The 25,897-nt window shown below is 55.1% G+C and overlaps 12 protein-coding genes and 1 non-coding gene across 13 annotated transcripts; 5 read left to right on the forward strand and 8 right to left on the reverse strand.

The window, feature by feature from the left end:
• Nucleotides 1-38: 38 nt before the first annotated feature.
• On the reverse strand, nt 39-2,661 carry BO95DRAFT_437960 (putative MFS multidrug transporter). The gene is made up of 6 exons (XM_025585398.1): nt 1,677-2,661; nt 1,093-1,587; nt 878-1,027; nt 512-820; nt 355-449; nt 39-286 (listed from the first exon to the last, which is right to left on the reverse strand). Exons 1-6 carry the CDS (start codon nt 2,221-2,223, stop codon nt 194-196), a joined length of 1,689 nt encoding a protein of 562 aa, XP_025447776.1. The 5' UTR covers nt 2,224-2,661; the 3' UTR covers nt 39-193.
• BO95DRAFT_77403 (uncharacterized protein) lies at nt 2,260-3,036 on the reverse strand. Its single transcript, XM_025592212.1, has 2 exons — nt 2,995-3,036; nt 2,260-2,944 (listed from the first exon to the last, which is right to left on the reverse strand). Exon 2 carries the CDS (start codon nt 2,837-2,839, stop codon nt 2,375-2,377), a length of 465 nt encoding a protein of 154 aa, XP_025447777.1. The 5' UTR covers nt 2,840-2,944; nt 2,995-3,036; the 3' UTR covers nt 2,260-2,374.
• Nucleotides 3,037-5,949: 2,913 nt separating this feature from the next.
• On the forward strand, nt 5,950-6,963 carry aspf34 (cell wall protein PhiA). Its single transcript, XM_025590021.1, has 2 exons — nt 5,950-6,420; nt 6,507-6,963. Exons 1-2 carry the CDS (start codon nt 6,117-6,119, stop codon nt 6,764-6,766), a joined length of 564 nt encoding a protein of 187 aa, XP_025447778.1. The 5' UTR covers nt 5,950-6,116; the 3' UTR covers nt 6,767-6,963.
• A 79-nt stretch (nt 6,964-7,042) lies between these two features.
• BO95DRAFT_458611 (LDH C-terminal domain-like protein) lies at nt 7,043-8,223 on the reverse strand (the record flags this gene model as incomplete). The annotated part of the gene is made up of 4 exons (XM_025588572.1): nt 7,043-7,054; nt 7,153-7,421; nt 7,497-7,830; nt 8,035-8,223. 4 exons carry the CDS (start codon nt 8,221-8,223, stop codon nt 7,043-7,045), a joined length of 804 nt encoding a protein of 267 aa, XP_025447779.1.
• Nucleotides 8,224-8,603: 380 nt separating this feature from the next.
• On the reverse strand, nt 8,604-9,149 carry BO95DRAFT_458612 (uncharacterized protein; the record flags this gene model as incomplete). Its single annotated transcript, XM_025588573.1, has 2 exons — nt 8,604-8,632; nt 8,696-9,149. 2 exons carry the CDS (start codon nt 9,147-9,149, stop codon nt 8,604-8,606), a joined length of 483 nt encoding a protein of 160 aa, XP_025447780.1.
• Nucleotides 9,150-10,731: 1,582 nt separating this feature from the next.
• On the forward strand, nt 10,732-11,763 carry BO95DRAFT_458613 (uncharacterized protein; the record flags this gene model as incomplete). Its single annotated transcript, XM_025588574.1, has 1 exon — nt 10,732-11,763. The coding sequence occupies one exon, from the start codon at nt 10,732-10,734 to the stop codon at nt 11,761-11,763; it is 1,032 nt and encodes a 343-aa protein (XP_025447781.1).
• A 1,462-nt stretch (nt 11,764-13,225) lies between these two features.
• Nucleotides 13,226-14,810, reverse strand: BO95DRAFT_510276 (uncharacterized protein; the record flags this gene model as incomplete). The annotated part of the gene is made up of 6 exons (XM_025591337.1): nt 14,559-14,810; nt 14,378-14,505; nt 14,224-14,323; nt 14,026-14,167; nt 13,765-13,973; nt 13,226-13,708 (listed from the first exon to the last, which is right to left on the reverse strand). The coding sequence occupies exons 1-6, from the start codon at nt 14,736-14,738 to the stop codon at nt 13,226-13,228; spliced, it is 1,242 nt and encodes a 413-aa protein (XP_025447782.1). The 5' UTR covers nt 14,739-14,810.
• An 802-nt stretch (nt 14,811-15,612) lies between these two features.
• Nucleotides 15,613-17,500, forward strand: BO95DRAFT_378767 (putative FAD-dependent oxygenase). Its single transcript, XM_025583301.1, has 3 exons — nt 15,613-16,072; nt 16,131-16,742; nt 16,795-17,500. The coding sequence occupies exons 1-3, from the start codon at nt 15,794-15,796 to the stop codon at nt 17,428-17,430; spliced, it is 1,527 nt and encodes a 508-aa protein (XP_025447783.1). The 5' UTR covers nt 15,613-15,793; the 3' UTR covers nt 17,431-17,500.
• An 801-nt stretch (nt 17,501-18,301) lies between these two features.
• On the forward strand, nt 18,302-20,107 carry BO95DRAFT_350800 (MFS general substrate transporter; the record flags this gene model as incomplete). Its single annotated transcript, XM_025582055.1, has 3 exons — nt 18,302-18,505; nt 18,554-19,303; nt 19,370-20,107. The coding sequence occupies 3 exons, from the start codon at nt 18,302-18,304 to the stop codon at nt 20,105-20,107; spliced, it is 1,692 nt and encodes a 563-aa protein (XP_025447784.1).
• Nucleotides 20,108-20,672: 565 nt separating this feature from the next.
• BO95DRAFT_449063 (uncharacterized protein) lies at nt 20,673-22,237 on the forward strand (the record flags this gene model as incomplete). The annotated part of the gene is made up of 4 exons (XM_025587922.1): nt 20,673-20,804; nt 20,855-21,135; nt 21,191-21,537; nt 21,603-22,237. 4 exons carry the CDS (start codon nt 20,673-20,675, stop codon nt 22,235-22,237), a joined length of 1,395 nt encoding a protein of 464 aa, XP_025447785.1.
• A 249-nt stretch (nt 22,238-22,486) lies between these two features.
• BO95DRAFT_458618 (uncharacterized protein) lies at nt 22,487-22,836 on the reverse strand (the record flags this gene model as incomplete). The annotated part of the gene is made up of 2 exons (XM_025588575.1): nt 22,487-22,608; nt 22,653-22,836. 2 exons carry the CDS (start codon nt 22,834-22,836, stop codon nt 22,487-22,489), a joined length of 306 nt encoding a protein of 101 aa, XP_025447786.1.
• A 427-nt stretch (nt 22,837-23,263) lies between these two features.
• Nucleotides 23,264-24,252, reverse strand: BO95DRAFT_492610 (ubiquitin carboxyl-terminal hydrolase; the record flags this gene model as incomplete). The annotated part of the gene is made up of 3 exons (XM_025590721.1): nt 23,264-23,802; nt 23,926-23,994; nt 24,222-24,252. The coding sequence occupies 3 exons, from the start codon at nt 24,250-24,252 to the stop codon at nt 23,264-23,266; spliced, it is 639 nt and encodes a 212-aa protein (XP_025447787.1).
• A 562-nt stretch (nt 24,253-24,814) lies between these two features.
• Nucleotides 24,815-24,886, reverse strand: BO95DRAFT_t10. Its single transcript has one exon. It is a non-coding gene; the product is annotated as a tRNA-Arg (tRNA).
• Nucleotides 24,887-25,897: the final 1,011 nt, after the last annotated feature.

Consider the following 25,897-nt stretch of genomic DNA (forward strand, 5'->3'; position numbering starts at 1 on the left):
ATAATCCCAAAGGAACTGCAATTTAACCGTAAGAGTAACCGCACTTCTCATTACCATTAATCATAACCACCATGCATCTATCTATTAAGTAGACCCCAGTCCACCCATCTATCCCGGTATATATGTGTACGAAACAAAACCGCTATGCAAGACCTAACACTTCCCCCCATTTTAACTCAAACCAAAAAAACTTTTAATGAGCCAGTTGACTGGCCAGTTTGCTCTTGGCCCGGATCTTCGGCCCGTAGAAGACCAGCACCCAGGGCACGATGACCAGGACGGCTCCCTATAGCCAACAAACAAAGTTAGCACTCCGCCTACAACCACCGATCAAGAAACGGAGATGAAACGTACAATACCACCCAACAAACTCGACGCCCCGGGGTACCCCACGTTCGTGAACAGAGCGTTGGTGACGAGCGGGAAGACGCCGCCTAGGAGGTTGCGGCCTGTTTCCATTTCCCGTTAGTTAATCCCCATCTGGGGTTGACAGCAGAGGCAGGGAACATACAGCACGACTGCGCGGCGATGGCCGAACTGGCGAACCGGTGGTAGGTGTCGGCCAGATAATTGAAGACGGCCAGGTAGACGGCGAAGATGCCCATGGTGGCGCACCCGATCGCCATGGTCGGGGAGATCCACGCGATGGACGAGTACGAGGTCCAGCCGAACCAGAACAGGCCGATGGGCATCAGCACCGCCTCCACACACACGAAATACAGGCGGGCCTCCGGGGTGCGCGGGAGGAGGTTGTAGTGGTGGGCGATTTTGTCCTGGTAGATGCTGATCACCGTGATGAGGAGGGCGCCGACGCACATTGCTTGAGGATGTTAGCATGGGGACGAACTGGTTGGGATAGGCATGGCGAGAGGCATACAGGTGAAGACAGCGCCGGTCTGCTCGATGTTGAAGCCATGATTGGTGCGGAAGACCAGCGGGATGGAGCCGAATTGCAGGTACAGCACCGCCCAGCTGAACGAGACCCAGAGCGAGAAGAAGAAGACGACCGGTTCGCTGACCAGCATATCTGTTCGCCAGCGTTAGCACCACAGGACATTCTGTTCCGAACCAGAGACGACAAGGGCAACGTACGAAATGGCCGATACACCGAGACCCCGATCATCTTGACCAGCGACACACGCTCCTCGTCACTCCTGACCCGCCAGCGAATCCGCCGGGCCTTCCCCTCCTCCAGCATCACCCCGAAGTGGCCCGCCGCCTCCAGCTGCTCGTAGTACCGGTTGATCGCCTGCGCCTTCCGACTCAGCAGCACGCTGCCGCGCGTCTCCTTGAAGAAACAGAAGATCACCACCACGAAGAAGGCCGCCACGATCGCGTGCGAGTAGTACACCCACCGCCAGGTCGTGTGGTGGACGATCGCGCTCGAGATCAGCGGGGCCAGCCCCGTGCCGAACAGCGCCGCCCCGGAGAACAGCGCCATCGGCGTGTTGCGGTCCTCCGCGTGGTAGATGTCGCTGATCACCCCGCCCACCATCGTCGAGAAGGTCGACGCCCCGATCCCCTGCAGGATCCGCGCCACGAGGAGGCCGCCGAAGATGTGGGTGCCGCCGCACGCGAGGAGGGATGCTGCGTGAGAGACGAGAGGTTAGCGGGATGAGTTGCCACTATTATAATACTGATGTAGCTTATCTCGAAAGGGAAGGGGAACCACCCACCGGTGAACAGAATCCCGCTAGCCACGAAAATCGGCCGCCGCCCGTTGATCTCCGAGAAGGGCGCCAGCACCATCGGCGCCAGGGCAAACCCGATACAGAACACGGTGATCGTCAGGTTGTAGACCACCGCGCTGACCCCCCACTCCGCCGTCAGCACGCTCGAGGCGGGACTGACCTCGCCTGCGGAGTATCCGGCCAGCGCGGTGACGGCGCAGGCGATCCAGGTCATCATCGACTTGCGCCATTTCGGCCACAGGAACGGGGAGATGTATTTCTCGAGGTTCGGCGGGTCGGGCGGGGCGGACTGGTTAGGGCCGGGCGGCAGCGTGATGCACGGGGTGGGCAGCGGCGTGTCGAGTTCGAGGTAGCGCTGTTGGATCTCCTGCGTCGAGGGGTCGAAGCCGACAGCGCCTTTTTCGTCCTCGCCGAGGTAGGCGTTGGTGGGTGTGGTTGCGCCGGTTTCGGGCAGGAAGACGGTGCCGGTGGTCGACGAGCCCGAATCGTCGAGGGGACCCCGCGGGGTGTCCGAGGGGGGACCTTGAGGCATTTGTGGTTCTTACTGTGATGATGGTCCGTATCCGAGTGCACTGGTGTATCTGAGCGTGTGCATGTGGGGAGCAGGTTAGGTTTATGTGTGTCAGCACATATGTCGTCGTCCCTCGTCACCAGACCTTTACGAGGGAGCAGGGATGTGGAAGTTATTTAAGAAAGGATGACGCCGGTGGATTTGTGGAGGAAAAGCACACAACACCAAATTGGAGAAATCTCCCCTCGGGGTGTTCTCCGAGGGCGCCAGATAATGAGGCCTGAGCTGCCCTCCGGAGTTGGCACCTCCCTCCGCATTCCTTTCCCATTTGAAGACTCATGGCGCTATACAAGTGGCCTGTTGCTGCAGGGTGTCTGGCCTCATGCTGCCAACCTATCGCACTCCCCTGTCCCGATATTCGATGCCAGATGACTTGATCGAATATCAAGGGCAGCACGAGTGTCGGCCGATACCCGCCCGCGCAAAAGCCAAAGCAGACTGCCGCACGCGCAAATTCTGTCCTGGGTTGGGGAAACCGACGTCTCCACTTTCTCCAATTCGGAGAAGCCCTTCTTTGACTCACTCGCCGTGCGGCCAATCGCATGGCTTCCTCGTGCCGGATCCCGGCTGCTGTCATTGGTCAGAGATTGCTTTCGGCACTGGTTGCGATTAGATCGGAAAAGATAAGCCGCACTCGGCTGGGCTGGGTGTACCAGCCAGCCTGAGCTCTCATCTGAATTGACTGAGCAGGGGCTTTAGCATACATAGTCATAGTGGCTCACGATCACTTACGCGCTGGTCTGTTATCTAGTGCCTCACGTATGGGAGCATCGCCAGACGGTGCAGCTTCGGTGGCATATCCTGTCCAATAGACCCGGGTGACTGTGCAGCTGCATACGTCTCTTACTTGGCAGACCGACCGTGCACGTCGATACTGTTGATGAATTGTAAGCGAGACCACTCCGTAGAAGTGGTGAGGGTTGGTGCTTACCGGGTAAGTCGGAATAAGCAAGACGCTCGGGCAACTTGAAGGCGCGCTTACGCACCATTATTGAGTCGACACCATTTGTAAGTTCTTCTCCATTTTGGGGAGAGCAAGGGGCCAGCGGTTGTCTGGAGCATGTGATCGTCGTCAGTGAAGTTCATGTTGTGCCCAAATTGTTGTTTGATTGCGCTGTATCCGTATCCGCTTCTGTGGTAAATGGCGGATTGCTGAATTCGAGAAGAACAAGAGCGGTCGGGGGGAGCGAGTATTTCCCACACGAAGGTGTTAACACCGGTTATCTTGACAAGGAAGGTTTGGCCTAAAGACTGAATAAGCCTCTACTGCAACAAGCATGTGTCTCTCATAAGTCGGGTACCTGCTACTATGCAGTTCATGGCATTTGGGAGCTTGGGTGCGGCAATGATTTCCTTCAGGTGCGTTCACTATGAAGGGACTAGCGAGGTAGAAGTGCCAGGCTAGAGATCGAGTCTGCATCAGGTACGGTAGGCTACATATTATGCGTCATGCTTATGCTTAGTTAGACAGAAGTACGCAGACACCATAGAAACAGAGCAGCAGTGTGAACGCTTACTACAACGATGATCAGCAAGCAGTACTGGCTACGACGAGCAAGATCTGCTTGATCTGTTCTCCGAAACACTCTTTCAATTGTTAGTTTGTTAGCTAGCCTTTCGGAAATGGTTGGGCAGCAACAACTTGGAAACCCAGAAGAATCAAAATCAGAATCATCGCCGATTCAAGCAATGCACTCACTACCAACGTATAGCGACACCAGACAGACAAGGCAAAGGTCGGAGTACCAGCACACCCATGTTCTAGTCTTATAGAATCACTCGTCGGGGGATGGAGTGGTAGCTGACTCTGGAAAGCTGACTCCGGCGCAAAACAGAGTCAGGGGCTCGCTCGGGCCGACCCATGATCATGTTGTTTGAGACTATTAAGAAAACGGTCGCCTCACTAGTCCTGTAGGTGCTTCCAGAACCTCCAAGTCCAACCTTCGAACTGTAGCTCAAGGCCTGATATTCTGAGACAATATGCATTCATTTTAGTCACATTGCGGTGCGCGGTGGAAATGGACGACCGGACAATCCTCATCAATCAACAGCTCCCGTTTCTCCATTCCCAGACAGGGTGCGGAAAGTGAGTGAGACATTCCAACAGCAAATCATCAAACTTGCATGTCGACCTGTCGCTAGCGTGATGGTGATCATGATTTTGGGAGTTGAATGTGCTGGTCGGATTAGGTCGTGCAGCCCGGACATGAGAAACGTGTCGATAGTCGGGAGATTCTCAGACCTCGTCTCCGAACCCCGCTCGCTAGAGAATATAGACTGAAAAGTAAGACACCAGGGGGATTGACAAGGGAGAAGAGTGAAGCTTCGTACGATGAATACTCTATCTCTCTCAAGCAGCGCAGCCAGCTGCCCCTCACACAACCAAAAGGGCAGAGCTGAAAAGCCTCATATGCGAGGAAAGTAAGTATGCTGCACGTTGTTTTCATGCACCAAGCTACGGACGTCGCCGGAGTGGATTATGCATAAAAGAGACACTCTGAACTGGACGCATTGGAAAGGGCGCCGGGCGGAGATTGTCATTGTTTCACCTGATGGCCAATTTGACCCCGCCAAGACCTGCAGGACACATGAGGCCAGCGTGCGATTTTGGGGATCGCATTGTTTGTCCACGCAACTGGCAAAGACACGGGCATACTCGGTGCAGAATTAACTATCGTATTCGGATCTCATTCTAAAGGTGTGGTTCAATTCCTGGCCAGGAGGCGTTTATGCTTCTGCCTAAACAGACCATATAGCATGTCTGCTGAACATTTTCGTTGGTGTATGCAATCCAGCGGCAGCACTCTCCCCCGGCCGAATCTTCTTCAGGAAAAAGAGGGGTGGAAACCACCTCAATTGCCACTGAAGGTACTCTAACTCATCCATGATCTTCGATGTTCCGAGACAAATGTGGGGGTGGCTGTCCCGCACTCATTACCTCATAACCCCCTTGGGGGGGAAACGCGAGAATCCCCGATTTTCACGAAGACGCCCGCCAACGGTTAAGCCACCACCGGACTCATGCCAGGTGTAGATTGGACGGGCACCTATCAAGGTTCTTACATTCCGTACTGAGGAAATCGCTAGAGGCGATCCCCAATCGATCGATTGACATTCTGACAGACTATTGAATTCATCCTCACTTCCGGTCCTGAAGTCCTGCCTCGTGAGACAATCACCCGCCTCATCCAGGTCGCTGTGAAAGAACAGTGGCCGTCTCAGTGGCAGGTAGCAGTATTATTCACGAAGCTGAGAATAACCGCAGCAAAGGCAATGCTGCATGTAACCGGCTGCAACCCAGCAGCCACTTTGACTCAGGCAACCGTACCTCGGCTGCGGCTGCGAGGGGGAGGAAAACAGCCCATCGACCATCAACAATTCTCCAAATGAGACAATGTCTGTAGTGTGGGTCGGATCTCAAAGTCTTGCTAGAGCAGAAAAACGGGGACAGCGACCGGGGGTTGCTATTTCTGAAATGCCAATGGCCCTCCAAGGCCGAATGTCTCGCCCACATGGGCCGAATCCTCACCAATTAGGGCATCCCTTGGTCACGCCCCACCCGCCGCTAAATTTGGGGCTGGAGGACCCTGAATGATTCAATGAATAGTACGGACTGGCTGAGAGACAATGACAGCATAGAACCTGATTGCAGCTGCAGGAAATAATGAGAAATAATGACTGGCTGTACTGGGTTGGACAAGGTGGTCATGGCTTCACAGCTGTTCTGGAAGGTATAAAGGGCCCGTCTATCCGGCTCCTCGTTCCCTTCTCATCATCAACATCATCAACACTTCCACTGCACTGCACAACCACATTACCCTCTAATCAGTTCTAATCCAACCCCAATCACCACCATGCAGCTCAAGAACATCGTCCTCGCCGCCTCGGCCGCTGCCACCGCCGCCGCTCTCCCGGCCACCGACGCCTCCTCCCAGAGCCAGACCTTCGGCATCGTCTCCATCCACTCCGGCAGCGCCGTGCAGTACCAACCCTTCACCGCGGCCAAGAGCAGCCTCTTCGCCGGCCTCCCCAGCCAGAACGCCAGCTGCGCCCGCCCCAAGGAGCAGACCGCCACCTTCTACATCCAGGACGGCGCTCTGTACCTGTACGACCAGTCCGCCACTCCCCAGGAGTTCTACGTCGACCGCTCGGGCATGGGTACGTCCTCTTGCTCTCTTTTTGCCGGACTTCATAGACCCCCCCCCCTCCCACCCTTCACCAATACTGACAGCTATGCGTATCAGGCCAGGGTAAGATCGGCTACACGACCGGCGCCCAGCCCGCCCCCGAGAACGCGGAGCGCCAGGGCTGGTCCATCGACAAGAACAACCACCTGCAGTTCGGCAGCAGGGACCTCATCGCCTGCCCCAACAGCATCGACGGCGCCTGGAGCATCTGGGCCAGCGCCGGCGTGAGCAACCCCGCCGGCAACAGCGACTGCGTCGGCATCGCCGCCCGCGTCGAGACCACCACCAACCCCAACGGCTGCCTGTACACCGAGTAAATGCTGCATGCAGCTGAGAATCATGACAGCCTCCGGTCTGGACGCGGTTGATCCAAGGAAATCGGGCTGTTTGAGATAGTTCGGTATATGTTCGTGACCGGGCATTGTCATACTGCTTTTTATGTATCGGTGGGAGAAAAGTGGAGGAAGGTGGATGGTATTGACAATTTGTAATTGCGATAGGGTCTGAGTTCTGGTTAACTGCAATATACTCCCTCCACATCATCTTTTTCTTGGATAGTAGTGCATGAGGTGTAGTTTCCTATTTTATCGGATTTAATCAGATCCCTTGGAAAAACTGTCAGCTCAACCCATGAACCCCAACCCCGTCGCAATGTTCGTCCTCAGCTCCCGAACCGCAACTTCCACCATCTCCCTCTTCTTACCATCGAAATCACCAAACGGAGAACCCTACTCGCACCCTCCGGCCCCAGAATCGTCCGCACAGCGAAATACTCCACCCCAAGCTCCTCCGCAGTCTCTCTTCCCCCTTTAATACCAGGTAAACACACAAAAGCCTCCCCAGTGACATCCTCCCACCGCAACCCGGCCAGCACAGCCTTGACAAACTGGAATCCCGCATACGCCATGCACGTCGTGGCGCTCCCGGCTCCCTGCTTGCTCGTGACAGTCTCATCACCGCCGAATTGCACCCCTAATTGTTGGTAACAGAATTAGTATTCAGGTGTTTTCTCCCACTAATGCTTTGGAAAAGATAGGAAAGACAAACGATGCACAAGACCAGCAAGAATTGCCTCCTCGGCGTAGATAGGCGGTTGCGCCTGGCTGTACAGCGGCACGAACGTCGCGCCGCTGTGCCCTCCTACCACAAGGACGCGGGGACGCGTTGGGTCAGTGTCCAATGCCTGGCCGGCGAAGGCACCGCGTCGAGGGCTGTCACGCCGAACAGCCGCGCGGGCTGGAGGACCCCAGCCTGTTGCAGGGTCGCGACAGCGATGGGGACGGTGTAGTTGACCGGGCTGGTTGATGACGATGCAGGCGATGGCTGCGGGGCAGGTAGTGGCGATTTCGGTGAAGATGTCGCGGATGATGGACGCGTGGGTCTGGGCAGCCAAAGGTTAGTGGGGCCCCGGCTGATTGTGTGGACTGCGACTCCCTAGTGCGATCCTTGAAGAGATCTTATGTACTTGCAGCTCCGTGGAAGGCGGTTGATGAATTCTGCGTCGAAGGCGCCTGCTACCTGCTTGATGTTAGAGAACTGTGCTTCGGGTGCACGGGGGATAGATGCTGTGGTGGGTGGGGCGTACGGCCCCGCTGGCTGAGGTGCAGTAGATGGCGAATATGTTCTTGTATTTCGTCTGCAGGGCGTGGAAGAACTCCGTTCTGCTTTCGCTGGTGATCACTCCTGTGTGGGCTACGTCTTGGAGCTTGGCGTAGATGGGTTGGGCGTGGCGGATGGCGTTGAAGAAGAGGATGAAAGGTTTAGAAGGCGACATTTTCTTGGGTAGGGATGAGGGATGATTTGACTCTGGGATTTTGTTGCAAAGGTTTGAATTGGAACCTGGAACCAGTGTGGTGATTTGTGCTTTACTGACAGTAGATCACAGTAGATTACTAGACAGCTGCAAGTGGTTAAGCTTATCTACATGCTGCAGCCAAAGCGACGTGGAAAATTAGGGCAATCGTTCTGCCGCCAGGATAGCGTTGGGGATGGTACAGGTAAAGGTTTCGGCGCAATTCATCCACCACCTGCTCACGGTGGGCCTGAAACGCAGTCTGTATGTCTATTTGGAGTAAAGAGATTTATGCTAGTCAAAGACATTGTGTCTTTCTTTTTGTATTCGTATCTGAGTATATACCCGCCAGCCCCTTCAGGCTAAACGGCTGTCACCAAGGAAACCGCTACTGCATCCAACAGCAACATAACATCCCCCCTCCCTTCTTTGATACCACAAGCCTACTACTCACTGTCAGGAATACCAACCAACTCCGCCTCATTCCGTGGAATCGTCCGCAACCACCGGAACAGCAGCTCGGCATCATGGATCCGATGCAGCGTGTCGCGCCCGGGGGCGAGCTGCACATAGAAGTAATTTGGCTCGGGTGGCTGGCAATTCGGGGACACAATGCGTTCACGGTAAAGACGCATCCAGTCGCCGGCGTAGATGATGCCGTACAAGGGCTTGGCCTGCGGGTGGTAGAACCGCAGCCGCCGGAACTCGGCGAGCAGGGCGCACAGCGGCTCCGATTCCCACGGGATGACGGAGAGAGCGGGTTCGCGCACCGTTACCACAGTCAGCGTGGTCGCGAGGTTGAGGCGGATGAAGGCAACCTCATAACTGGGAAAAGGGTTGGTGATGAGGTGCATGTCTCTCGTGGAGAGGGTGAAGCTAGTGGGGCGGGGGTCTGGACGGGTAGCCATGTTCATGCGCCGAGGTGGGTGGGGTGGAGTTGGTACGGGTTTGGCCATTGTTTTGGCCGGATCCATGGGGAATGGCGGTTGGAATTGGTTGTACAAAGGGTCAAGATGAGGTTATATACAGAGTTGTGGGCAAGTGTGTCTTTGTGTTTGTGTCGGTGGGTTCAGAGGAGACTGTGACATCTGCTATGTTTTAATTGACAGTCACCCTTAGTGGAGCTTTCGAACATCATCATAAGAGGGTGTGGTATTGTACTCTGTGAAAGACTTTTATGGAGACTTTCAGCTGAGACTAGAAGGGAATCTGTCTGCACCTCAGGCATTGTGCAGTAACACACATCTAGAAAGATATCTCACTCTACTTGGTTATAAATATCCGAGGCTTTCACCTATGATGTCAAGACCTACCTTCAAAGCTAGGTCAATCAATATATTAAAGATTAGGATGGGGATATTTCCCGTTTCTTTAGGGCTGATTGTCCGCTTGTTATACAATGTTCGTTATTGACTTTCAATCAAACGGATTTTGCCGGAGATCTGCAGCCGGAGACCTCAAAAAGATCGTGAGTGTAATGCAATAGATGATGGATACGATAGTGAGCATTTTATTGGAGTGGGACCTTCTAGCTCAGCATGGAAGCAGCGTGGTCTGTGCCTAGGATATCAGTAGAGAGTGTAAATGTTTGAAGCAGTAGAAAGACCAAAGTAAACTCTTTACTTTTGATTGTATTTGAGCTAATGAATGCGGACTTTGATGTGTTCTATATGAGAATACATGTATACTGTTGGAGGCATGATAGGTTTGGACTGATTATGAACAAAAAGACATACCGTTAAGGTCACTCCTGCTGAAGAGATCTGGTTGTCAAGCCAAAACCTACGTCAAATCTAGATCATACATGACTAACTAGATTTATAAGCATGAGACGAAATTAGGAAGTAATGATAAAGATCACTGATCAAAGGCTCGACGAGGTATGTTACATGTACACTTCAATAACTAATAATTTACAATTAGCAATATCCTCCATAGTTGGTATCCACTCTTTTCTCAGGTAACACAATCGTCTTTGATTTTTTTCAGTTAGTAATATGTGGAGATCCTTATCTACGACGCTCTTTATTTAATGGCTGAAATCCTTATTTAGGAGGGGACTGGCCAGAATCAACGGCAACAGCCCTATGCCCTGTGATAGTATCCAGCTTTGTGGACAGACTTGGAATTGTCTGGCTATAGGAGAATATCGAAAGCTATACCGCTCCATTCTACTACGTTTCCCTCGTATCTCCTTTGTCTCCATGAAGCTTGATGGCTACGTAAAGGCATTCTGAAACGCTCCGAAAGACTTTCTTTGCCGTCGTATATCATCACAAACCTCATATCCAGGGGCGGACTGCCATCAAAGAAAGTCGCACAAAGTTTAGGATATCTCCACTAAGTCGAGCGCCGGCAAAGAACTTTCTCCATAAGAGCCACAAAGAAATCGCCCTGAAGCCCAGCTCACTGAAAGCCCATTCCATGCTATAAATAGTCCAAGACCATCTATGATTAGGAACCATCCACCCCCCCATCCTCACAACACCCATGACTACCACACCTACAAGCACCTTTGTAGACCGGAAGCCCTTACCCGCAGCCATGAAGTTCCCCCGAATTGTTGTTGAGGGCAACCTTGTCATCAATGGCAACGTGTACATAGGGGTCCCAGTCTGCCCCTCCGGGGATGCATCTGGGTCTGAGGATGCGAGCTCATCGGACACCTCCTCGGAGCACTCTACCTCTTCCCGACCGCAATGCACTTGTACCTCGTCGGTGTGTACCTCGTGCACCCCGTCTGAGGGCAGCAGCACCGTGGAGTGCGAGTATTGTACCTGTAGCTGTCCCCAGCCTCACTATCATGGCGACGGCTCCTCGAGCACCTCTTCGGGCACCTTGGGGTCGCAGGACAATGTACCCCGGTTCTTCAACTGGACTCCTATACCAGTTCCGCGGGCCCGCGCGACGCCCGAGGTCTCCACGGCCCTCCTCTTCGAGGCCGAGGATCTCCTCGACCTTCACCCCGAGGGTCCACCGTGCCCCGAGGCCTCACCAGCCCCGGAAGCAGGCCCAGCGAGCCCGTCACCCCGGCTCGGCCCCCTCTCCCGCGGGCTCACAAGTCACGAACTCCGCACACAGCCCGCCCCTATCGAGCAACCGTTCGAGCTCTACCACGCCCACGTGAGCACCACGACCTTCGTTGTGCTCATCGTGTGGACGAGCGCGACCCCCATCGACTGGCAGGGCGAGCCGCTGCGCGTCATGCAGCACGAATTCCATTGCCTGCGGGCCCTCAACCACACGGCCCAGGTCCTCCACGGGGTCATCAAGGCCGGCAAGGAGATCTGCCTGTACCGCGAGGCCGGCAACGGCGAGGTCGACCAGTTCACCCACAACGGCCGCTCCCACTTCCACGAGGAGGACGACCTGTTTATGCTCCGCCAGTGGCGCGACCGCGTCCCGCGCGAGAAGATCGAGGGGGTCAGCGACACGGACTCCGATGTCTCGTCGCCCTACCGGCCGCGCTTATCCTCCAGCAAGTTCTTGAATATTCGGGAGGAGGATCAGGATCCGCGGTAGATTGGGTTGGGGTTGAGGATGGGGTTTTGCCGGGTGGTCTCTGGCTAAGCTGAAAACAGAAAAATAAAAACGGCCCTGAGAAGGGTTTATTCAATGATATTATGTGGTTCTCTGTAGATTTGTTTTCTAATTTGTAATCTGTTGTTGCTGTCGGGGTGTCAGTAAGCCTGAAAGCTGATCCAAGCGCTAATATATTCTTGACCTAGGTAGGCAGTTTTTGAAAGATAGGGCTATGCCTACACACCCCAGCTAGCTAAACTTACAACTCAGCGCCCTAACTCCAAGTTCGCTGCGAAATCGACAATTGGAGTATCAAACAGCTTTTTTTACAACTCGCGACATTATAGAGACTACGCCCGATACTAACAAATCGGTGAGTCAACCATGTGTTCTATATTGTGGCCTTCAATGAGTACGTAAAGCTCTGGACAAGCTGTGACCTAGCAGACCCGGGTACTCTTCGCATCCACTCCTGAAGCCCTAAGTCAGTAAAGAACCCAAACCACGCCGCTGTCCCAATATCCAAACAACCAACCCCTGTCCACTCCCAAGCAGCAAGCAGATGCAAGCTTCGACCTAATGCACCAACGAGCCCGACAGAACGTGGCCGCCTGCTGGCCTTCTCACTATCGAAACTCAATTTGATCGACCATTACCTGCGCCCCACCGTCCATTACAGTCTGTATTCTGACTGGCGCACAGAATCTTTCCTGTCCGCTGCCCGCCAAGACTGTCCTTAGCACGCAACACATGGTCTGGCTGCAGTCGTGAGCGCTGCCCAGAGATTTAGGATTTATTCTACTCCAGCGGTCATGCAAGGGTTACACGGGGTTAGGACTCGAGACGAAGGCACGTCGAGAGTTCGCGCTAGGTGGAATAAACTCTGCAGCATGCAGCATCCCTGCTAGTTTGTCTGCGGCGTTTATCTTCAGAACAAGCTCTCTGGACATCAGAATTTGATTTTTTTTCCATTGCCTTTGTGCACACACAGATAAATCGTACAAACCCTGCACCGAGCGAGAGGGTCAACCCCACTGAGCAGCAAGAAACCACTCCAGCCGATATGAACGACACCGCAGACATCCGGCCGAAACAAACCTTCCCGAGAAGCACAACACAGAGAAAACCCCCCGGAAGAGGGCGGGAACGAGCCAGGGCAGAGGATTCTTTGGTGTGGTTGACCGTAGGCGAGATCGCATCCACACCGACCCCAACAATCCATACTGCTTTCAGTGTAGCCGCCCCGCCGGATAGATTAAACTAGTGCTGACGGCGCGGACCGGACTGCACAGACTTGATTAAGGGTGCAATTATGGTCTCCTCCGCTCGTGCTGTAGTGTGCGCTGCATATTACAGAAAGAAAAAAAGATGAAAAGGGATAAAAAATTCGTATGGTGAAAAGTATGTACACGAAAGAAAAGAAACCGTCCTCGGTCGAGGACCATGCATGCTCCAGGCCAGCCTAGCGCAACCAACTCTCCCCCGGCGCATGCGGCGTCGTCCTCCCTGCGGCCTCGACATCACTATGCGCGCTACTCCGCGTCTCATGCGTGATCTCGATCTGGTTGGAGACGACGATCGCCCCGCTATCAGCACCTGGATGGGGTGAAACCGGCGCAGGGTACGCCTTGAGCGCCTGCATTTTCACATCGTCCATCATGCGCTCCTCGCTCTCGGTGAACGTCAGCCCGATCGTGATCGGATCCGAGGCTTTGCCGCGGTTGCGGCTCGAGGAGCCGCCTGGGCCACCTCCGCCACCCCCGATGGTTTGAAAGCCGGACGGGCTCTTGTAGCTCTTCTGCGAGGACTGGAAGGCGCTGCCGAAGGCGCGCGCCAGCCAGGTACGCAGCAGGTGGAAGACCATCGGGAGGTTCGTGGTGATCACCGCCGCGAAGGTCTCGCGCGTGCCCCATTCTTCGGCTAGGGAGGCGCCGTTGTCTTGTTCCTGGGCGGGAGTTAGGGTTCCCGGGAGGCTTGGAGTAAGGACGGAGTAAGACTCACCACTATGATGAAGACGGCCTTGAGGGTCGCGCAGACGAGAATGAAGATTCCCGCGCTCAGGATGACGGTCGCCGCGATCTTTTTGATGACTTTCAGGCTGGAACCCCACAACATGGGGATCGGGAGGAGGATCAGGTACGGGTCGGTGAGGAGGTTGGAGGCGAATGTTATGGCGACGACGGGCATGGAAATAGCGGGTTGACAGACGTCTGATCGTCGTTGTCAGTAGGTTTATTTCTGATTGAACGAGGTAGGACTTACTGCCGGGATCGGGGTAGATTTGCCAATTCTTGTGAAATGGGCGGCATGACGCGAGGACTGTGATGATGCTGGCGAGAAAACTTCCAACCACCAGCACGAACCCAATGTAGATGGGAATGCGATACTGCCGACCGAGGCCGTTCTGTGTCATTCACATTAGTTGGGATCGCAGACCAGGGTAACAGGTGTGGTGCTCACCATCAACCGTGTATAGAAGGCTAGCATGGACAACTTGAGAAAGCTGATCAATGCCGAATAGGTGGCCCAACCCGCCAGTTGGATCTTCGAGCCGATCACCCTAACATGACAGATCAGTGAACCGTGCAGCATAGACGTGGATCGACCGACAAACCTGGCATGATACTCGGGACTTTCTGGCGACAACGTTGCCCGTTGAGCGTCGGTCATGCTGTTGTTGGCCAAACCATGGGCCACCGCGCCCACGTTGTAGGCCAGAGAGACCTGCGCCGTGTAGAACAACTGCAACCCATGTCAGCTTTTTTATTCAGTCCAGCAGAAAGGATTGTACGCACAATCCCAACCCACACGAGATAATCATCCAGGCGCAAATGCCTCCAGCCCACGACTCTAGCCTGCGACCAGGTCCGCAGCATCGTCACGGCCACGCCGATGGCGTACATGGTCCAGAGCTGGACGTTGGTGTTGTAGGCCGCCTTGGAGGCGGCATCCCGCGCCTCCAGAAAATTCCACATATCCTGTGGCGGAGTTCGATCTACAATGCGAACAAGATCTGTAAGGTACTGGGGGGATATGACAGGGCAAACGTCTCCATTTGTTCTGGGAGTGGACTAGAGAAGCGCGATCTGTTGAGTATAAGAACGGATGTGGATGTTGTCGTGCAGCAGCATTGCACAAGCCGAGTGTGTGGTTCGGAGTTTGGATTCGGCTATTGGATCACGAAACTCAGGAACACCTGGTGGCAAATGTAACGTGGATGCGCTGTCCTATTTTTGAGTCGCCAGGTACGCACAAGAACGACCTGAACTCCGTGTGGACGGCCACTTCGCTGCGAGGGCATACATCTGGCCAGTGCTTGCACTCTATCCTGTGCCTGGCTGAATTACAACTGAGAAGTATTATGCAGTGATTGGCCGTGTTCCAGTGGCGGGTATCAAAGTTTGAGGATGAAGAGGATGAAGTCTATAACCTGGAAATTGGAGTTTTATTCAGTGGCGCATATTAATAAAGGCCAGAACAGACCTCGGTTGGAGGCACAAGCACAAGGTTAAATCACGGAGAATCCAGCGCCCCACCCAAAATTAGATAAGGTGTCCACCCATTAGTCCTGAAGAAGCAAGTGATCGACCAGTTCCGCAGCCTTCCGTCATCCCCGAGGGGATTTGTTCCATGGCTGGATGGTGAGTGTGGAGCATGCCATTCCCCCATTCAGCTCGATGGTCAGTTAGGGCCACCACCACATCAGGGCTTCCATCCACCCCCCATCCACCACCACCCCATCAGCAACTTTTCAGCCTAATCCTGGTTATTGGGGAGTTACACACTCAGATATATCTCCGGTGTTACTCCAGGAACCTGGATCATATGACTGAATCCCAGTCAGGAACACAATCCTGAGTCGAATCCCAATTTTGGTCGAGTGGAGCCTGGCTGCCACGAATATTAGAAATAAACTCGTCTCGCCCCCCGGGGAGGATTCTCTACAGCGACGATCGTCAACACCCGTCGCCCGTTGTCATCTTTGCTTGTTCTCCTTCTCCCTTGGCTTGCCATCCGGTATCTGCACACAATGTATCGGTTCAAGCTGGAATTCGCGACGGTTGTCGCCACGTGGGCGCTGTCGGCAGTCTGTCATTCCCTGCCTCGTGCGGCCGATGGGTCGGAGGGGGCTTGCCACTCAGGCGATGCCGACTTCAAGGCTCTCGGAGCCAAGCTGTCGAGCACCGCGCAGGTCTACTGCCCGGGCTCCAGTGAATTCACCAATGTGACCACTCGCTGGTCGGTGCTCGAGGAGCCCGAGGTGAACATTGTCTTTGTGCCAGGCACGGAGAATGATGTTGCCGAGATCGTATGCCCGTCTTAGTCCACGGCTATCAGGATGACATACTGACCAAGACGATGTATAGGTGCAATATGCCAACAAGAAGGAAATCCCCTTCCTGACCTACAATGGCGTCCACGGGGCCCTCACCTCGCTAGGCAAGATGGACTATGGGATCGCCATCTACATGGGCCAGCTGAGCAGCGTCCAGGTCGCCGCTGATGGCCGGACCGCGATCTTCGGTGGCGGCACCATGTCCAAGATTGTGACGGATGAGCTGTGGGCCGCCGGCAAGCAGACAGTGACTGGCACTTGCGAATGTGTCAGTCTCCTGGGCCCCGCTCTCGGAGGTGGCCATGGCTGGCTGCAGGGCCACCATGGCCTCGTCGCCGACCAGTTCGTCTCGATGAACATCGTGCTGGCCAACGGCACGCTGACCACCATCGACGAGACCTCCGACCTCTGGTGGGCCGTCAAGGGCGCGGGCCACAACTTCGGGATCGTCACCTCGCTGACCTCGAAGATTTACGACATCGAGCACCGCGACTGGGCCATCGAGACCATCATCTTCAGCGGCGACCAGGTCGAGGCCGTCTACCAGGCGACAAACGACTACCTCTTGAAGAACGGCACACAGCCTGAGGGCGTGATTAACTGGTCCTACTGGATGAACAATGCCGACGCGGACCCGAACAACGTACGTCCCTCCCCATTCCACTCACCCAACCTCCAAACTAACCCTCCTCAAGCCCGTCATCGTCTTCTACCTCATCCAAGAAGGCGTCACCGCCGTCGACTCCACCTACAGCGCTCCCTTCCACGCGCTGGGCCCCATCTCCGTGACCCCCGCCAACGGCACCTACAAGGACCTGGCCGGCTGGACCAGCATTGCCGTCGACTCCCCGCCCTGCCAGAAGATGGGCATGGCCAACCCGCGCTTCCCAATCTACCTCGAGGCGTACGACGTGGCAGCCCAGAAGCAAGCCTGGGACGTCTACGCGGATGCCACGCGCGGCGCCTCCCCGTTCAACAACTCCATCTTCATGTTCGAGGGCTACTCCGCGCAGGGCGTGCACGCCGTCGACAGCGCCTCCAGCGCCTTCGCCTTCCGGACCGAGAACCTCCTCGCCGCCCCGATGATCAACTACTTCCCCGACGGGGACGAGCTGGACCAGAAGGCCAACAGCCTGGGTCAGCAGCTCCGCGAGATCCTGTTCAACGCGACTGGCCGCCCGGAGATCCGCGCGTATGTTAACTATGCGTATGGCACGGAGTCTCCGCGGGAGTTGTACGGGAGTGAGGACTGGCGGCAGCAGCGGTTGCAGGCGTTGAAGCAGAAGTATGATCCCACCGGAAAGTTTAGCTTTTATGCGCCTGTTGCGTGAGGGGTTCGGCGGGGATGGAGGCTGTCTGTAATTGCTGTACTGGTGCAAGAGAGAGTTGAGTAATGTATATAAAGAACACACATACATAGATGTATAGAGTTAATCTGCTTCACGGCTCATGTTGTAATTTGCTTGGTGGTTGGTCGGCCCTAGAACGTCAATCTCCTTGCGCATCCCTCGTATCACTTCAGAAGGCTGTGATTATAAGTAATATAGGGATGATCTCGCCATCCAATCGGTCGGAATTCACTGAAGGAAATCACAATCAGCCATTCTGCAGATCAGGACCCGATGGTTAATGGTCAGCCCTCCTCACTGCCGATCCAGAAATCCCTGCTTCCTTGACTCAGAACGAACGACTGGACCGTGCAGCATCTTCAGCTCCATCCGACTTATGCAGCAGCTATATTGGCAATTTCACCGCGCAGCTGAGATACACTACATACGAAACCATGTGACCGAAGCCCATCGACATGATTGCTTTTCCGTTCGCGCATTCATTCCCGATAGCCTCGTATCGGCAACTGCAGGTCTCCGGCATTCCTCGAATTATGACCCGATACGGCGGAATGCGCTGCATGAAGATGCATTTCTCATTTCTGCATTCGGCAGCGATCGGCGAATTGTGATTGTTGATGGGTGGGTGACCTGTCTCGTGCATGTCGATTATTGTTTTGCCGGGCTCACTTCGCCCCTTGTTCAGCTCCTGCTCATCTGCAAGGGTGTTTGTCTTCTTAGGGCTTGGAAGCCGAGCTGACTTCGGGGGTGAGACTGCACCAGGAGAAACAAAACAATTCTACTTCGCAACTTTCCTTCCTTCTCCATTATTCTCTCTGATCATGAGACGAGACACGCTGTCACACTCACGACCATGTCGACGACGAAAGACGAGCTCGACACTCCCCCCACACGCGAACTCGCCTCCAGCCATGCCACGGACGCAGTCGAGTCCGACCCTTCCGATTCTCCTCCCGTCTGGAAGCCGAGAAAGGGCCAGTGGCTGATCTTCGGCTGCCTGGCGCTGCTCTCCTTCATCATCTCGCTGGACACCACGGTCATCACGCCGGCCATCCCGGTACCTGCCCCCGTCCACACCCACAGGCGATCCCGCTAATACCCTCAGGTCTTGGAACAATCCCTGAAGGGCGACACAGTCCAAGCCTTCTGGGCGGGCACCTCCTACCTCCTCACCAGCGCCGTCTGCCAGCCGTTCATCGTGGACCTATCCGATGTCTTTGGCCGCCGGGAGGTCCTCTTCGGGGTCGTCAGCCTCTTCACGCTGGGCACGATCCTCTCGGCCGTCGCCCACGACTTCCACCTGTTCCTGGCGGGACGGTCGCTGCAAGGCATCGGCGGCGGCGGGATCATGGCCAGCTGCATCGTGATCACGACGGACATCGTGCCGCTGCGGCAGCGGCCGACTTACTACGCGATCGTGCAGATGGCGTGGGCGATCGGGACATTGGCGGGGCCCGTCGTGGGCGGCGCCATCGCCCAGAAGATCCCCTGGCGGTGGATCTTCTACATCAACCTGCCGTTCTGCGGCCTGGGGCTGGTCATGGTCCCGCTGACGGTGCGGCTGCGCGCCGAGCGGCCGAGCATCCTGCAGCGGCTGGGGTGCATCGACTGGGTCGGCGGGGTGCTGTTCATCGGCAGTCTGTGCAGCTTTCTGATCGGCATCACCTGGGGCGGGAACCAGTTCCGCTGGGATAGCTGGCGCACGATCGTGCCCATCGTTGTGGGCGGGGTGGGCTGCGTGGTGGCCCTGCTGTGGGAGGCGTACGGCGCGAGACGCCCGTTCATCCATCTCCAGCTGTTCGCGAGTGTCTCCGCCGTGCTGGCGTATCTCTGCGCTTGTTTGCAGGGTGCTCTTGTTCGTGGCCCTGGTCCCCCCCCCCCCACCTCATTGAGTAGTATACTGACTGATCCCCCGCAACAGATGCTAGGCCTCCTCTACTTCATCCCCCTCTGCCTCCAGACGGTCAAACACTTCTCCCCGATCACCAGCGGCCTCGCCCTGATGGTCATCCTCGGGGTGATGCTGCCCGCCAGCGTCGTGACCGGCGCCCTGCTCACGCGCCTCGGCACCTACCGCTGGGCCATCTGGTCCGGCTGGCTGCTCTGCACCCTCGCCATCGCCCTGCTCACCCTCCTCGACACCAAGATCTCGGCCGTGCGCTGGGTCTTCATCTTCCTCACCCTCGGCACGGGTCAAGGACTGATCCTGACCTCGCAGAACTTCGCCGTCCAGGCACTAGCGAAAGATAACCGCGATGCGTCGGCGGCGGGGCTGTACACGTTCATGCGGTCGCTGGGGATGTGCATTGGCGTTGCGGTGGCGGGGACGTTCTTTCAGAATCGGTTGGCGGAGAGGCTGGGGAACGCTGGGTTGGATAGGCAGGTTGCGCGGATGGCGGCGGAGTTTGCGTTGGTCTTGAGGAGTAAGGAGGGTGGGTTGGCGGAGAGGGTTAAGGCGGCGTATGTTGGTGTGTTTCGTGAGGCGTTTCGCGATCTCTGGATCTTCTTTGCGGCTGTCTCGGGGTTGAGCTTCTTGCTGGCGCTGGGGATCGGGCATGCCAGTATGGATCGGGCGTTGGAGTCGGAGCATACGCTTGTTGGTGAGCGGGGGGAGGTGGAGGTGCAGGTGCAGGGAGAGGGGGAGAAGACGGGGGTTTGATATCATTGGGGATGTTGATGGGCTACAAAGGGTATGAGGGTAAGATTTCAAAAGGATGGAACCGTATATTCAGGATTCATCAGGGTTGGGTTTTGCTTGCCCTACTTCAATGCCCTCTGAAGTCCAGCATGCGACAGTCATATAGGTCTTACTCGAGCTGGGTATCGTACCGTGAGAGAGTACATGCTTCATTGACAATGAGTCCGCCAAAGGGCGCAAGAATATTCAAGAGACAATATTCTCCATCCAGAACCCATATTCGATGGTAACAGATGGCGCGTCGTGATCTCGGACATCTGCCGATTGCCCTCCGGTCGACATCATCTACCTGCAGCATTGCGTGCTCCGATCTTATCTATCGGCCGACTGAGGGCAGAACACAGTATAATTCGTATCTAAATCAAGCGCTAGTCTTCCCGCATCGCTTGGCAGATGCGATAACCCTGACGTCGCGATTAAATTGGGTCCTGACGTGCTTTCATCACTTCACTGACACACTTTATATAGCAGCGCCAGCTGCAATGGATAGACATGTCTTGTGGAGTAGAACAACGACAACGCAACCATGGATTTCACCCGGTTGGTAGCATTCTACCGCTCCTGTCTCTTCCAGATCATCATCGTGGGCCTGGTCGCATTCTGCGAGCCGGGTATCTGGACTGCTTTGAACAATCTTGGAGCGGGGGGGAATGCTAGTGTACGTTCTCTTGTCTTCTTCTGGAGGGGTTGTTGCTGACCCAAATCCAGCCCTTCCTCAACAACGCCGCCAATGCCCTAACATACGGCCTGATGTCCGTGGGCTGCTGCCTCGCCGGCGGCGTCACCAACAAAATCACCGCCAAATGGACCCTCTTCATCGGCGCCGCCTTCTACACCCCGTACGCCGCGGCACTGTACTGCAACAACCGCTACGGCAACGAGTGGTTCCTGCTCCTCGGGGCTGCGCTGTGTGGCGTCGGAGCCTCGCTTCTGTGGGCAAGTGAAGCTGCCATCGCAGTCGGCTACCCCGAAGAAGAGAAACGAGGACGGTACATCACCCTTCCCTCTTCCCCCAACCACCGCATCGACTAATACTCCCGGTAGATACGTGGGAATCTGGATGGGAATCCGGCAGATGGGCCCCCTAGTTGGCGGGGCGATCTCCCTCGCGCTGAACATCAACACCGCCCACGCCGGCAAGGTGACCTACACCACCTACCTAGGGCTGGTCGCCATCTCGTCGCTGGGTGCGCCTTTCGCACTGCTCCTCTCGCAGCCCCAGCAGGTAGTCCGCAGCAACGGCACCCCGATCCCCTACATGCGGCGCACAAGCCTGAAGATCGAAGCCCGCGCCATCTGGAAGCAGCTGCACAATAAGTATATGCTCCTGCTGATCCCGATCTTCCTGGCTGGACAGTTCGGGACAACCTACCAGGGCAACTATCTCACCAGTACGCCTTTCTCCATTTCCCCCCTTCCCCTCTCCTATAAAAGCGACATACTGACGTCAGAAAAGCATACTTCACCGTCCGCTCCCGCGCCCTAGCCTCCTTCCTAACTGCCGTCGTCGGCGCCGCCGCCAACCTCCTGACGGGCTTCATCCTCGACCTGCCCTCCTTGTCCCGCCAAGCCCGCTCCAGAGGCGTCTACATCTTTGTGTTAGTCTTTGTCACGGCAGCCTGGACCTGGAACGCGATCGTGCAGACCCGCCTGGCGCGCATGGTCGACCCGCCCACTTTCGATCTGGGCGACGGGGCCTTCTTCAACTCCGCCTTCACGGTGTACATGTTCTTCAAGTTCTTCTACGAGGGGCTGCAGACGTATGTCTACTGGCTGATGGCGGAGATCAAGGGCGCGAGCGAGGACGGGGACGTCGCGCGCACGACGGGCATCCTGCGCTCGTGGGAGTCGATTGGCAGCACCATTGCTTACGCGGTGGGCGCGACGCATTGGCCAAATGAGAAGCAGATGGTGCTTGGGTTTGTGCTGTGGGGGGTGACGGTGCCGTTTACGGTTTTGGCGGTGTTTGGGGAGTGGAATGTTGGTGGTGGGGAAGAGGGGGATGCGGAGGGGCAGGGAGGAAGTGGGAGGAGTAGTAGGGTTAGTGTGGAGGCCCAGGGGGTGGTGGTTGGTGTTGATGGGAAGTGCTGAGATAGTGTTCGGCAGATGCACATGGAAAGAAGGTCAGCTTGTACTAAAGTAAAATCCTAGTTACGGTCTCCGTCTGGTCTGTTCCTCAGCTCCATTGTCCAGCCTTGACTACTTCAAACTCTTCAGTGTCAAGTCCACCTCCTCCCGCACTTAAGATATGCTGAGGCGGGTATTATAGCGCCCACTCAATGCTCTTTCTACGTTCGACGGTATGTGTACACCTTGCAAACGAGATCTTTGGTGTAGAAACTAAAGCAGAGGCGGAGACTCAGAACGTGCCTGAACGAAACCCTCCTGGTTCTTGAATTTGTCGCAGGCGATCATGAAATAGGCGATTGCGATCTGGGTTTCGATAATCGCGGTGCGAATGGCTGTTTGGCTGTACGCGTCGAACCGCAGGGGCTCCGCACCATACCGTCGCAGGCTTCATCCTGTGCATCTGTCTTGACCAGAGCAAAGCTCTCGTTGAGGCCCGGCAACTGCAGAGTTGATAGTCGAGCGAGCAGTGTCCCTTCCAAATAGCCCGACACTCCGGTAGTAAGATGTTGCGGGAGGTTGCGGAGCGATAATGTAACAAGCTCTAGTGTATGCGTAAACATAGCTGTAGGGTATATTCATTCAAGTGCAGAAGAATAGGCTGACTCTGCTAGACCCTCTTGATCTTCATCGAGTCATGTTCTGTGGGCGTCGGTTAGTCAGTGGGCCCGGATGCAGGGTTTCATTCAGTCCAGGGCTTCCGAGAGGCTAAAGGATCATGGGAGGGTCCACTAGTTCATCACTTGTATACCATCCAGTAAACATCATCAATTGGTGGATAATGATCTGAGCATCTACCATGGATACCATACATATGGAGTATCCCACCTTCGAGTTCCCTGTGACGGACATACTCAAATCGCCCCCTCCAGCTAGCGCGAGACAGTTGTCTTATCGGCGGTTGACGGGGTTGACCATACAGGATAGGTTATCATATTGCTCACAGCTGGGTACACCTGTACTACGTGTGCGTCAATATCTCATCACAGTCTACAGCTTGCGCGCTAAAGCAATGCAGCTGAATCGAAGGCTCTCCACTTCTCCGTCCTTGTTCAATTGGATGATTCTCTCGATGCCCATGTCAAGTGCTCGTGGACTGAGAACGTCCTCATCATCAGCCAGACTTCCTCTCTCCAAAGGACCCATCCGCGATCCTTCCAGCTCCCAGAGCTTCCCACCGCTCTTGATGAACCCCACAAAATGGCCCCCACTGCGCCCATCGGTCGGATCTGCACAGCTGTCGCCGGCCTGCTCGACCGACTTGTGGGCCAGTTCGAATGGCTCGCTGTCGCACAGCATTTCGGCGCGATGGGTCATATCGAGCGGAATAGCGTCGCTTCGGATGGCCGCGAGATCGGACTCAGGCATGATGAAGTCGACAGCTGGACCGTTGATCAGGCAATGGAGCAGACCAACGGAGCCGCAGGCGTTACCGATGGTCTGCTTGAACCAGATGACTGGCTCGTCCGGACCAGAGCCCGTGTATAGTTCTGTATTGGCGTCTTCGGCCTTGCAACTTCGATCCCAAGCTGAGGTAAGTGGGATGATGACCAGCAGAGCCAGCGCAGGTCAAGGGATATGTGCGAGCTGTTCGGGCTGTTCGGGCTCGTCCAGGGAATAGATGTCGTAAAATTGGAGCTCGGGCGACAGACCCAGCTTGGCTGCCATTTGATTCATTACATCGGGGTTGTTTTCTGTTATTCTAATGTGATGGGGTTCTACTCCAAGACAAGGGGACTATAAAGGCTTAGGTTCCTTGCCCAGCATTGACCATGTCTTCTTCTCCATTTTGGAAAAGTCGATGTATAGATGGGAATGTTCGGAGGAAGAAAGGAGACGGTGAGGAGAGACTGTGGGACCTTACTCGACAGGGTCGCGAAATGAAAGGTTTAGATCCCAGGTAATGTGGGGAAGAAATATTTCGATGTTGATAGATGCTGTAGCCTACGGGGATGCCTGCCGCGCTTATTTTGGAGCATATTGCCCTCTGGGACCGCCTGCTGCAAGGGTCCGACTTCGCTTAGTTATTATCGAGATTGGTTCAATGATGCTACAGTGATGCTGTTCTGATTAGTTCACATCTTGGTTGAGGATAAACATTACATTAATCAGCCCTGGTTCTATTGGACGGGATTGATTATGGTATTCCCCTAGTAGAACCGGTAATTTCGCAAAGTGGCTGGAGCACAATCGTTGTATAGTTATTGCGTACTGCATTGCACTTCGCTGCACTGCGAAGATGAGGCAGCTTTGCAACTGATCACCAACAAACTGTAAACATATCCAGAACACGGTCAGCAACCCCTGGGACCGGTATCAGGAGTTCCTCTGCCGAGCTTGTGGATATCCCGTTCGAGCGGGTGGGGCTGCAACCTCTGCTTGGTAGCTTGAGAAATTATTAGACGCCAAAACACGCGATTGAATGTCAGGATGCAATCGTAGGAATCGCGAGAAGGACTAGTTCAGTATTGAATACAAGAACAAAGTTCAGAACGGAGGTTTTCTAAAAGAGGCAGGACTCGAAGTAGGGGCAAAAAGTAATGACCTACGCAGGGCTCGAACCTGCAATCTCTTGATTCGTAGTCAAGCGCCTTACCATTGGGCCAGCAGGCCAGCTGTTGACGATTGGCCCCTAGTAAGTACTCATGATGTAAAAGAGAATGCCTTCTCGTGTTTCTCCGCTTTGAGTGACCAAAGCAATAATGAAACTACGGAGCTGAAGTTCATGAAGATAGACCTTGCGTTGTGAGTGACAGCCCTGTCCACAGTATGGCTTGCGGCATCAACCCCTAAAAGCAAAACATAGCAATGCCCACTTATGTCTCTGGCTACTGATTGCCTCGTAAGTCTCATAATTCCAACAGTTTATCCTTTCCTTGATCAAACAGTTATCCATGTTGGGTGGTTCATATGGCAACTCCGACCTCGGTGAGGACGGGCGAAACCTGGATGCTGAGAACGATCCTGCTCTTTCTCATCAGCAAAATGACTCTACGAAGAATTTGCTCAGTGTAGTAGAGCGGTCTACTTACCTTAGATCCTGCCACTAACGCGGCTGTCCGCGTGGCCGAGTGTAGACACCACCGCCGCCGTTCCTAGAACGAGTGAGAGTTATCAGACTGAAGTTACACATGCAGCAATATAGGCCCATAGATACGTTGTTCCCATTCTGCCACAGAGGAAGATTTTCTTACTGGTGAGCAATACAGTACCCAGTGTTCCGCTGGGTGACAGTGCCGCAGGTACAGCCGTTGCCGTTGTTGACACTGCACCCACAATCGTACGAGGTCTTGCACATTGCGGTAGACTATTCACTTGCTGATCTTTGGGGATGAGGAACAGAGTCAGTGATGATTAGAGAATGTGCAATACCGTAGAGGACGGGATTGTGTTTGCAGAAGAAGACGGGATGTCCAGTTGAGGCGCGATATATGTAGTTCTCATCCTATCGCAAGGCTGTAGATGACATCTATCAGATGATGGCCGCCTCGTATTACAGGGCGGAGAGGATTGGTGCCCGCGGCCACAGCCAAGCTTCCTGCCCGCACCCGGGCCACGAGGCTGACCGACGGCTGCTGCCAGGTGATCGATAAGGCAGAGGGGCTGCCTGAGTTGCGAGGCTCC

Source organism: Aspergillus brunneoviolaceus (assembly GCF_003184695.1).
Source record: "Aspergillus brunneoviolaceus CBS 621.78 unplaced genomic scaffold BO95scaffold_2, whole genome shotgun sequence".
Taxonomy (NCBI): domain Eukaryota; kingdom Fungi; phylum Ascomycota; class Eurotiomycetes; order Eurotiales; family Aspergillaceae; genus Aspergillus; species Aspergillus brunneoviolaceus.

Coding starts and splice junctions, on each gene's coding strand:
- BO95DRAFT_437960 (XM_025585398.1), bottom strand. CDS start 2,223: ATGCCTCAAGGTCCCCCCTCGGACACCCCGCGGGGTCCCCTCGACGAT. Junction 1,588..1,676: donor TAGCGGGATTCTGTTCACCG/GTGGGTGGTTCC, acceptor TCTCTCACGCAG/CATCCCTCCTCGCGTGCGGC. Junction 287..354: donor CGAGTTTGTTGGGTGGTATT/GTACGTTTCATC, acceptor TGTTGGCTATAG/GGAGCCGTCCTGGTCATCGT.
- BO95DRAFT_77403 (XM_025592212.1), bottom strand. CDS start 2,839: ATGACAGCAGCCGGGATCCGGCACGAGGAAGCCATGCGATTGGCCGCA.
- aspf34 (XM_025590021.1), top strand. CDS start 6,117: ATGCAGCTCAAGAACATCGTCCTCGCCGCCTCGGCCGCTGCCACCGCC. Junction 6,421..6,506: donor CGTCGACCGCTCGGGCATGG/GTACGTCCTCTT, acceptor TATGCGTATCAG/GCCAGGGTAAGATCGGCTAC.
- BO95DRAFT_378767 (XM_025583301.1), top strand. CDS start 15,794: ATGTATCGGTTCAAGCTGGAATTCGCGACGGTTGTCGCCACGTGGGCG. Junction 16,073..16,130: donor AGAATGATGTTGCCGAGATC/GTATGCCCGTCT, acceptor GACGATGTATAG/GTGCAATATGCCAACAAGAA. Junction 16,743..16,794: donor CCGACGCGGACCCGAACAAC/GTACGTCCCTCC, acceptor ACCCTCCTCAAG/CCCGTCATCGTCTTCTACCT.